The sequence below is a fragment of the Euphorbia lathyris genome, chromosome 9 (assembly GCF_963576675.1).
Source record: "Euphorbia lathyris chromosome 9, ddEupLath1.1, whole genome shotgun sequence".
NCBI lineage: Eukaryota > Viridiplantae > Streptophyta > Magnoliopsida > Malpighiales > Euphorbiaceae > Euphorbia > Euphorbia lathyris.
The window spans coordinates 4,855,398-4,867,171 of NC_088918.1; the positions used below are offsets into that span (position 1 = coordinate 4,855,398).

The 11,774-nt window shown below is 34.7% G+C and overlaps 1 protein-coding gene across 1 annotated transcript; it reads right to left on the reverse strand.

Moving 5' to 3' along the window:
- Window positions 1-375: 375 nt before the first annotated feature.
- On the reverse strand, window positions 376-2,801 carry LOC136206492 (DUF724 domain-containing protein 8-like). The gene is made up of 4 exons (XM_065997559.1): window positions 2,153-2,801; window positions 1,512-1,715; window positions 1,313-1,421; window positions 376-1,237 (listed from the first exon to the last, which is right to left on the reverse strand). Exons 1-4 carry the CDS (start codon window positions 2,666-2,668, stop codon window positions 621-623), a joined length of 1,446 nt encoding a protein of 481 aa, XP_065853631.1. The 5' UTR covers window positions 2,669-2,801; the 3' UTR covers window positions 376-620.
- Between the last annotated feature and the right edge of the window lie 8,973 nt (window positions 2,802-11,774).

Genomic DNA, 11,774 nt, shown 5'->3' on the forward strand with positions numbered 1-11,774 from the left:
TGGACACATAATCGGAAACTTACACATGAAACATTATTTCTAAAACATAACCTTTATAAAATAGCTAAAATAAAATTTCAAGTGCAATTTTTTTTAAATCATAGGTTGAAATCCCCTCTCCAATTATGTAAATCTAACACTCAAATGGTCAGCTGGTCACCGTAAAAACAATGGTATTGTGTGAGTTTCATTTGTTCGATTTTTTATCATATGTTCCGCATCTATTGGAAAAAAATTGTTAAATCTCACCTATTTTTATCAAGTTTAAAGACATTTCATCCAAATGGTAACCCCAACATAAATTACACCTTAATAAAACTCATTTTCCGATAAATTAGGCTTAAAATTGCACTACGAAATAAACATTAACTTAAACTTGCATTATTATAATATTAAGTCCAAATTAAAAAAAAAGTCGTTCAAAATTGAAATAATGATCCAAACGAATTTAACTAATTTAACTATGGATTTTTTTTTATCTATATCACCATATATACTATCGTCAAAAATGTATATACAAAACCAAAAAACATATAATATACCTATCCGGTTATAGCTAAGTTAACAATGTATACAATTTCGCTTCTGACTAAATACATCTAAACTCCGATCAAAAGGCTCTAGCTATCTCTCTGCCAAGGGGCTGCAGATTTAATTTTAAATCTATGCTCCAAATCAGACATGACAATTTTTAGAGAAGAAATCTTTAGTTGTAGAAGATTCCTCTTCGAATCTTCCGTCACCATCTCTGAAACTTTCGATGCTCGTTGCACTACTAAATCACTCGTCGTTGTCGTTGTCGTCATCTTGTCGATTGCAGCAATTTCTTGTTCTAGTTTTGCTTTTCTCGCATCAGAATCTGCAACCGAAGTTTGATATCTTTTCGATCGATTGTCCAGCTGTTCATGCTGTTCTTTGAGAACCAACAACTCATTAACACGATCAGCCATTACCTTAGCATCGAATCCAGTCACTTCAAGCATGGCAAGAGCTTCCACGTAGCTGTCAAAACGACTCCTTGGATCGTCAATCTGTAACTTGGTTACCTTCTCTGCCACGGAAGCAAAAGTCAGCATAAGACCGAAAGCTGATCCTTCGCGAATCTCCTTGTTGCTATCCGATAAGAAACTAAAGTGTGGTTTCTGTGGTAGGATTCGGAAGATCTCTAGAGCATCAATGTGGTTCCACATATATAAGCTCTTTACGAAAGGCTGCTCATTCGTCGCTTCTTCTCCAGCTGCAAAACATCGGTTTTTCAATAAGTAAAACGAAACTGACACGCACCAGGTAAATATATGTGCAGTGTGCTTACCTGCAGTAGGAATCTGATACCCTGTAACCTGAGCATCCGGTTCTCTTTTCCTCTTCTTCAATGACTCTGTCATTCCATCTTCCGATCGAGCTTCTTGTCGATTAGGACCCTGCATTCATAAACAAAAGCAATCGTATCAAATCTTTTGAATTTAATAGATATTTAAGAAGGATTGCCTGAGGTTCTTGGGAGCGCTTACAAAACTAGTTTCGGGTGCTGGTGCTGGCGTCTTGAGGTTCGTACTTGTTAATGTTGCACAGGAAGGGCTTGAATCCCCTACCGGATTCTTCCTCAACTTCTTAACAGAAGATTTATCCTCAGCATGATTGTCTGATGTGCTTGAATCCACAAATAAGGAAGCTTCTGCTGATTGTTCTTCAGCATGAGTTCCGCTCGGTAATACCTGAAACAAACCCAAGTTTATCAGTTGTCTAGATGTAATTCTGCTAAACCAAATTAGACAAATAATGCTAAAATCCAATCACTTCCTTTCAGTTCATAGTTTTCAATAGGGTGTAAACCAGCCGAGTCGAATCTAGGCATCTCTGTGGTGTTGGCTCTCCAGTCGAGAGCTATCGAATTGAGTTTTGACCGAGATTTGACCAAGCTGATCTTTTAACGAGTTTTAATTAAACTCCCCGTACAGAGAACCCAAATTGACATTAAAAAAAATGAGTTTCTAACTAAAGATCTAAAAAGTTTATATGACCCTCAAAAAATCTCCATCAAAATTGAATTGTCAGATGAGTTCAAAAATACCAATAATTCCACATTTACTCTAATCAATTCTCAAACAACAAGCAAATCCAGAAATTGCAAATTTAAGATAGAAAAATTCACCTTCTGTTTAGGGTTTCGAATCCATTCTCCCCCAATCCAGTCATGATGAAACCTCAGAGCATCTCCATTAAAATTGACTAGTTCAGCTGGATTTTCAAATTCCACAATATAGTTTCTTCTCAACTTTCCCCTACACATCCGCGATTCAACAATACTCACAACTCCTTTCCACCACCCGTCGCAATGAAACGCATCAACGACGTCGTCCGCCTCATAAATCTGATCCGCCGCAGGTGGGGGAGGAAGAGGCCTGATAAGAGAACCGTCGATAGTCTCTTTCAGTGGCTCATTAGAATCATTATCAGAAACTAAATTCTTGTACTGGATTAAGAATTTAGGTTTCCGATTGATGTACGATTTGATGATTTTGGCTTCAAACCAAGCTCCTTTAAGCCCTTCTTCGTCGCTGGTTACCTCTACGAGTGAATCGACTGTGAAAAACGGAAATTTCTTGTTCCTTTTCTCTTTGTCAACGTTCGGGATGGATTTCGGACCTTGCCGTTCTGTTCTTCCCATCTGTGCCGGAAAAGAGGGAAGAAGATCGGTCGGAAAAGAGGGAAGAAGAAGAAGATCTGTAAAAAACGACTAAGCTTTGGTATGGAAATTACTCTAATGGTAAGTGAGTAAATTATGCCAAAGTTTTTCACTTCTTTTCCTTATGTAATAAGGGAAATATTTATACATAATTAGGAATTTTTAATCCTAACATTTAACATAAGGTTAAGCGTTACATATACTTAAGAAACATTAATATTTTAATTGCACCGTTTGTTAAATAAGTTTGATAAAAAAAAACTACCGTTGTCTTAAATTTTAGGATTAAGATGTAAAAATACTTTTAATATTTTGGGTTAGAAGCGATTTTATATCTAACGTTTGAAATGTTACAATTTTAACTTTAATGTTGGAAGGCAAAAGTAATTTTATCCCTAATATTGATAAATTGGGTCAATTTGAAAAATAATTCAGCAAACCGTCTTCTCGATGATGAATCTTGTCATCTGCACTCCACACGTGCCTTATTTTATCGGTAACAAATCACAAACATATGTTGGGATATGAAAAAAATAAAAATAAAATATACTGTCTTTTGTACGAATTGGACAAAAAAATTTAAAAAATTCACCGAATTTATAATATTAATCTCCAATTCTATTATTAAATTATAAAAAATATGAAATATTTTTTTAGAACGAATTAATATGCAATTAGTTAAGAATAAAGAATAAAATGTGTTTTATAATAAGGGTAAAATTGATCCAAATTATCAATGTTAGAGAATTGCTCTTGGCTACCAAAGTTAAGGGTAAAATTACACTATTTTAGGCATTAAGGGTAAAATTGCTCATAACCCAAAATGTTAAGGTATTTTTGTACCTTAATTGTAAATTTTATGTTCCGCTCATAAAAAAAATGGTCCCCGCTTAATTAAAACTAATGTAAAATGCATGTGTAAGGGTATGTATTGGTTCGGTTTAAACTGTATATCAAACTAAACTCAATTAAATTCGGGGTTTTTTTTTACACTTTGATTCGGCATCGATTTTAATTTTAGGGGTATTTCGTTCGATTTGATAAACTATAAAAAATATAACCATATTGAACTACATATATTTTACATTATTTTTTAGGGTAAATAATTATAAAGTCCCTGTATTTTTACTTAACTCACTAGTAGGTCCAGCATGTTATTATATGGTCCTTAGGCTTTACCTTAATCAACTCTTTAGTCCATTTATTTATTTTTATACATAAAAGTACAAAATTATTCCTAATTATAGAAATAAAATAATCTATTTCAACTTTTCAAATTTAATTAAAATAATTTTAATGAATTTTGTGTAGTATATATTAAAATAGTTTTAATAAATTTTGTGTAGTATATATACTTGTGTATATTAATTAAAAAAATATATTTTTTATTCTCTAAAAATCACTTTTGTAATTTTATATACTTCTACTCCTATCTTGATAATTTTTACAATATTGTCATTCATTTTTTCAATAAGTTCTACACTAATAAATTAAAATTTATAATTATATGAAAATTAATAAAACAATTAAGAAGAGATTATTATTATGAAGGAAAAAACGTAAAATAGAAAAGTTGGTTTTTATTATTAAAACATATATTAAAGGGTAATTTTGGTATTTTAAATTTTATTTAGTCTAATTTCACTATTCATTCAAATATAAGGACTAAAAAGTTGACGAAAATAAAAACTGAGGAACTATATAATCATTTTTAAAAACACAGGGACTAACTAGTGTATTATGTAAAAATATATGGACCTTATAATTATTTACCTTATTTTTTATATATACATATATTTAATTTTACAATTTTTTTTTGTTGTTATTAAAATATTAAACTAATATAGAAATATTTTTAAAATATTTAATTTTCTTTTGTTGATATAAATTTAATAAGGAAATATAGAGATTTTATTTATTTTATTTTTACTCTAATGGTAAGCGAGTAAATATTTTCACTTATTTTTCTTATATAATAGTTTAAATATATAAACATAATTATGAATTTTAGTTTTAACATTTAGAAGAGTGTATTAGTATTAGCGTTAAGTTAATTAAGAATCATTAATGTTTTAATTGCATTGTTTGGTAAATAAGTTTGACCCGAAAAAAAAAACGGTTGTGCTAAATTTTATGTTCCGCTCACAAAAAAAAAATAGTCCTCATTTAATTAAAACTAGTGTAGAATCCGTGTGTAAGGGTGTGCATTGATTCAGTTTAAACCGCATATCGAACTGAACTATCGGTTTTAATTTTAGAGGTATTTCATTATTTGGTTCGATTTGATAAAAAAATGTAAAAAAGTCAAATCGTACCGAATATATTATTTTATATATATAGACATATATTTTATTTTACAAGTTTATTTTTTTTAATTGTTGTTAAAATAATAAACTAATATTGAAATATTTTGAAAGTGTTGTTTTTTTTTGTTATGTTGATGTAAATTTGATAAGGAAATATAGTGATTTTATTTGTTGTTTTTTATTTTTTTAACGTTCGGTTCTGAACCGAATATTTTGGTTTCGTTATATTTCGATTTTACATATTATTCGGTTTGATATTGGTATCAATTATTTTAGTAATTTCGGTATTCAGTTTTGAACTGATGCATACCGCTACCATACTTTTATATTTTTTTAGTGAAAAAAAACATTCTACTTAAAATTGTACTGATAAATATATTTAAATATGTGTATAAAAAAGATTTACTAAATCGAACTTGTTTAAATTTTTGGATGTTAATTCAGCACCCAATCTAAATTTTTTGGAGACAGAGAGGCCGGAACCGCCACAACCTCAAATTTTGTAGAGATAGAGAGATCGAAACTACTCGTGGTCATGGTGGTTCCGACGTCCGGAGGGGCCGTGCCCCTGTATCTGCCCCTAATTGTATTGCAGATGCTCTTGCAAAGTCAAGATTACATGCTAGGAGTCCCAATTGACGGAGTTCATCTTCGATTTTTTTTTTTTGCAACTCTTCTATTAATGATGATTTCACTGGTATAGGTTTCGCTAATACCCAACTGGTTTAGGTGGTTTTATTTGTTTCTTTATATAACTGTTCTTTATTTTTAATAATATTGAATCCAGTCATCGTTAGCTTTGTGATAGTGCCAACCTAATTGAAGATATTCGGGTGCTTTCATCTTCAAGCTTCCATTCTTTATTTAAAAAATATATTAGAACTCGAAAAGGCTAATAAATATCAATTTTTTCTCCGGACACTATACGAATTAGCCCATAAAATCGGGTGCCGAAGAACTCAATTTTTAACTTCGTACCTTATTATGAACTTGAATTTCAACCATCTTATAGTAAAAATTTGCTCGTTAAATTATTAGTTAATTCATTTTATTTTAATTTGTATTAGTATTAAGTTACATATATATTAATATTAATGTGGTGTGGAAGCAATAGACTTCCTTTGTTACTAGAATAGGGAGTTTCAGTAGGAATATAATTCTAAGTAGAGGTTAAGTAGGAAGATAACTTGTAATACTATAAAGAGGGGCACCGATTGAATGAAAGGGATGAGAAAGATTATTCCAAAATTACATGGTATCAGAGCAGATTTTTTCTAGCCGAGAGTTCGGCAAAGTAGGAGAAGATAAACTTTTCGTTTGACAACAATATGGCAGACGGAAAGAAGGCAGGTTCGGAACCCGGAGCCAGCGGGGCGAAGAAAGTAGACGTATACTTTCTTGGCTTGAACGATAATCCTGGTAATTTAATCACGCCGGTGCAATTACGGGGTGAGAATTACGATGAATGGGCAAGAGCTATCCAGACATCGTTGAAGGCGAAACGTAAATTTGGTTTTGTGGAAGGAAAAATTCCAAAACCTACTGATATGGATCAATTGGAGGATTGGGATTCCGTGCACTCGATGATAGTAGCATGGTTACTCAATACTATTGAACCAAAAATTCGGTCCACCTTGCCGAATTATGGTGAATCAGATGCTTTATGGAAATACCTAAAGAACAGGTTTTGTGTGGTGAATGGCACAAAAATCTGTCAATTGAAATCCTCGCTCGTAGAATGTAAGCAAGGAAAGGCGAAAGATGTTGCATCTTATTTTGGAAGATTTTCCAGAATATGGGACGATTTGATTAATTATGTCACGTTGCCAGTGTGCAAGTGTGACGGATGTACTTGTGATATGAAGAAACAAGTCGTTGCGGTTCAAGAGGAAGATATGCATCATCACTTTCTGATTGACCTGGATTCGACTTTATATGGAACGGTGAGGTCGAATATACTTTCCCTAGATCCTTTGCCTGGAATTGATAAAGCATATGTGATAGGGGCGTTTCGTCCCTATCTTTTAGCGTGATTTACGGTTTAATTTTAGAAGAAATAAATAAGTTTAATTACAAAAATAGAGTGTTTTTAATAAAATAACAAAATAAAAATAAATTTCTTACTTTCGGTTAATTTTCCTTATTTTTTATTAATGTTAGAAAATAAAAGGTCAAGCTAACTCGGCTCTCAAGATTTGTATTTCAGGTATGAGGAAGGAGTGAAAATCTACTCAAATACGCGGGGCGTATCATTATTTACGCGGGGCGTATCGTCATTTACGCGGGGCGTAAAACATGGTGTCAGAAATAATTGCCTTATCCGCAGGCACCATGTGGAAATGACTCAGCATACGCGGGGCGTATGACACATGTCGGAAATGATTGGCCTAATCCTGAAAGTCAGACTGCATTGTCTCCCGGAGTCAACTCTCCATACGCGAGGCGTATCACCATTTACGCGGGGCGTAAAAGGTAGTTCTTCAACGTAAAAAGATCAGAGACTCATTTACGCGGGGCGTACTTCAGCTACGCAGGGCGTATTTGAGACAATTAGACATAGAATTGGTCCACATACAGAAGATTTCTGACGGAATAGGCACTTTCGCGGGGCATATATCACCTTACGCGGGGCGCATCATGGGATTTCTGCACCAAATAATGTTGCTCCATACTTGTACCTTGTGAAGTTATAATTCTACCCCTAGCTTGATGTATAAATAAGAGTGACTAGCACTCATTTAGACAGCTTACCTTCTACCTTCTATCTCTACTACACCTTTACCTTACTTTGTACATAGCTACATTTTACTTCTTTTGATTCTTGTCATTTTAGTTTTAGATTCAGTTTTTATGTAATAAAACTCTCCCACCTCGAGAGCTTGTTCGGTTATTCCGGTGTTCCATCAACGTTCCGCTCCATCATTCATCACCAAGCTCGAGAGTTCCACCTCCAAGTCCTAAGAGTCGCCCAAGGAGTCAAAGAGGGAGCAAACTAAACTCTTCAATAATTTCTTAAAATATAGTTTTTGGTTTTCATTAAATTTCTTTGAATCTAACAATCCGTTTTGTAGGTACGGATTGTTCATTCAAGAATTTGCATTTCTAACGCAAGAGGAAGCATACACCTAGGAGGAAATGCTAAGTCGAGCTCACCGACTATAACGTAGCGCTTCTTGGGAGGTAACCCAAGCTCGAATAAGGGAGTTTTTCTTTCCCAACTTTTATTTTTCGCATTTTGTTTTCCTACCGACTTATGTCATTTCTTTTAAATAAAAAAATAAAAAAATAAAAAAATAAAAAATCAAAAGAAAAACAAATCCCACTTTTTCCAAAAATAAGTCGCGCGGGGCGTATTCCATTTTTACGCCCCGCGTGCCCACTGTTTTTCTTCTATAAATGGCTCAGAGATAGAAACACGCGAGGCGCCCCTCTTCATGCGCCTCGCGTATTTGAGTCTCTGTCCAAAAACGACTCAATAGGCACCTCCTACGCGGGGCGCCCCCCTGGGCACGCCTTGCGTAGGACCTAACTCTAAGAGTCCTATTTTGTCCTTGTTTATTTTTGTTTTTGTTTTGTTTTCTTTTTGCGACGCCCTTGGAATAGGCGTCATTTTAATAACGCGGAGGGCCGTGCAACCCCGCACTCTTAGTTTGGTTTGCACTAACAAAAACAAAAACAAAAATAAAATAAACAACAAAATAATTAAACTAATTTATTGACTCTTTTAAATTTCCCCGACACGCTATCCCTCCTTCGGAAATTAATTAAAGTTCCGTTATTTGTCGTCAAAAATAAAAGACGTCGACACAATGGGATGATCTAATTAAGGAATTTTAGTCTTGGTTTTGAAATTAGGGAATTTGTGCAAAGCTTAGGTTAGTACTAAACTAAGGCATTGAGTCTTAACCCAAATGTTATCTCCATAATGAACTTTAAAAAGACAATAAAAACGGGATAGTTGAGAATTTAACGAGAACTTGAAAGTACACATTTTAAAACCCGAATTTTTTGTGAGGCAATTTTGAGCCTAAAAGAGTTCGTACGAGAACTCTATTTTCTTTCACAACTTTTCGAGGGCTTTGACTTTACTCGACTCATAGAATTTGCATCTAATACCGGATTAAGTACACTTATTTTTGGTAAAAAGGCAATAGATGATAAACTGAACCCACTTAGGCTAATTTTTCTTAATTTATTTTTGTCGTTTTCATTTACCACTAGGAAACCCCTTCGAGCTTATTAACCAACTTCTTTGCTAACACCCTTATAACATTTAACCCTTTTTCCTCTTGTCCAAATACCGACAAAATCAATTTGCACCCGAATTACCAAAAGTAAGCCACGGCCTTAACAATTGAGCACTATAAGCTTTCAAAAGTCGTTTTTGTGCCTCTATCGAAACAAATGATACAATAAAAGAGAAAAGGCATTCTCAAGCTCCACCCGAGCAATTTTGAAGTATATTTTGTAAAATTCGCCAAGGCCAAAACAAAAACACGGTGCAATCACAAAACGGTATTTTTGAACTCGAGTTTCTTTAAACTAACCACTAAAGTAGCCACCCACATTACAACCCCCCTCCGAGTTCATTTTTAATGTTGCCTAACCATATTTTAGGAGGAAAAACCCGGATGAAAATGCAAATTCAACATGATCTTGAGTAAATGCAAAGAAGAGTGCGAAAACACCGACCCACTAAAAATTGAGCGTAAGAGTGAAATTCCTTGGTGAGGTACTACCGAGTTCTCAAAAAAATGATCGGCTCCCGTTAATATCGCCTATTAAACTTAATCATGGAGGTCTCAAATAAGTTTTTGTACTCAATTGCTTGCGTAGGTACTTACCGAAACCTTTGCATAAAACCGTAACTTTGAAATCACGCACTTGGTAGAACCAACCTTCGGTTTGTTTCTCAATTATCTCAATCCCTTGTCTTTCGATTTCTTTTACTTGAGGACAAGTAAAACTTTAAAGTCCGAGGAGGTTTGATAGGGGCGTTTCGTCCCTATCTTTTAGCGTGATTTACGGTTTAATTTTAGAAGAAATAAATAAGTTTAATTACAAAAATAGAGTGTTTTTAATAAAATAACAAAATAAAAATAAATTCCTTACTTTCGGTTAATTTTCCTTATTTTTGATTAATGTTAGAAAATAAAACGTCAAGCTAACTCGGCTCTCAAGATTTGTATTTCAGGTATGAGGAAGGAGTGAAAATGTACTCAAATACGCGGGGCGTATCATTATTTACGCGGGGCGTATCGTCTTTTACGCGGGGCATAAAACATGGTGTCAGAAATAATTGCCTTATCCGCAGGCACCATGTGGAAATGACTCAGCATACGCGGGGCGTATGACACCTTACGCGGGGCGTATGACACATGTCGGAAATGATTGGCCTAATCCTGAAAGTCAGATTGCATTGTCTCCCGGAGTCAACTCTTCATACGCGGGGCGTATCACCATTTACGCGGGGCGTAAAAGGTAGTTCTTCAACGTAAAAAGATCAGAGACTCATTTACGCGGGGCGTATTTGAGACAATTAGACATAGAATTGGTCCACATGCAGGAGATTTCTGACGGAATGGGCACTTACGCGGGGCGTATATCACCTTACGCGGGGCGCATCATGGGATTTCTGCACCAAATAATGTTGCTCCATACTTGTACCTTGTGAAGTTACAATTCTACCCCTAGCTTGATGTATAAATAAGAGTGACTAGCACTCATTTAGACAGCTTCTACCTTCTACCTTCTATCTCTACTACACCTTTACCTTACTTTGTACATAGCTACATTTTACTTCTTTTGATTCTTGTCATTTTAGTTTTAGATTCAGTTTTTATGTAATAAAACTCTCCCACCTCGAGAGCTTGTTCGGTTATTCCGGCGTTCCATCAACGTTCTGCTCCATCATTCATCACCAAGCTCGAGAGTTCCACCTCCAAGTCCTAAGAGACGGCCTTGAGTCCGGTTGGCTAGTTCCGAGGGCCGATTCTTCCCTCTTCGCTTGCTAATTAGCTTGAACTCTTCCTATGTACTAGGTTTGGTTGTATTCCTCATTTATGCTTTCCACATTTATAATATATGATTTGCAATTTCCGTTTCTATATACGTGTTGGTGTTTATTACTTGTTTTGATACTCGTAATTGACTATTATGTAGGGGAACGCGATTTCCGACGCCATTCGGGCTATCTTTAGGGATTCATATAGGTGTTGCCCTACCGGAAGTGACGATCTGGAAACCGTAGGAATTGACACACCACGAAACTTACGGGCCCTAGTTTCTGATCGCCAGCATTAGACACGCCTTGACTAGGAACCACGTGGTCTAAGTACTTCACGGGTCGGTCGAACTGCACGTAGTCGTCTTTGCAAGAGTAAATTGTCAATCGAATATATTCGGAGTCATTGCCTTTTGTATTTATAACTTATTGTTATCGTCGTAATTTATAGCATTTTTAGTATTTAATTACTAGTTATTTTATACCATTTTAATAAATTTTAATGATGGTTTTTGTATTTTTTCTTCATTTTATGTATCTAAGCCACTTTGTGTGTTTTCTAGGCACTTTCGCAAGGTTTTCGGTACAAATAACCAAGTCGGGGCTTAAGGCGGCAACTCGGGAGTAAAAAGGACAAGAAAAGAGGATCTTTAGTGACACCCAGCGTGCACTTCGTCGCGGATAGGTGCTGCAAGATAAGAGTCTAATTGTTCACACTAGGACAGATTTGACACATTTTCGTATTTTCAACTTTTCTCCCTCATACGGACTCGGATTG

Coding starts and splice junctions, on each gene's coding strand:
- LOC136206492 (XM_065997559.1), bottom strand. CDS start 2,668: ATGGGAAGAACAGAACGGCAAGGTCCGAAATCCATCCCGAACGTTGAC. Junction 1,716..2,152: donor TTCGAAACCCTAAACAGAAG/GTGAATTTTTCT, acceptor GGTTTGTTTCAG/GTATTACCGAGCGGAACTCA. Junction 1,422..1,511: donor CAGCACCCGAAACTAGTTTT/GTAAGCGCTCCC, acceptor TTATGAATGCAG/GGTCCTAATCGACAAGAAGC.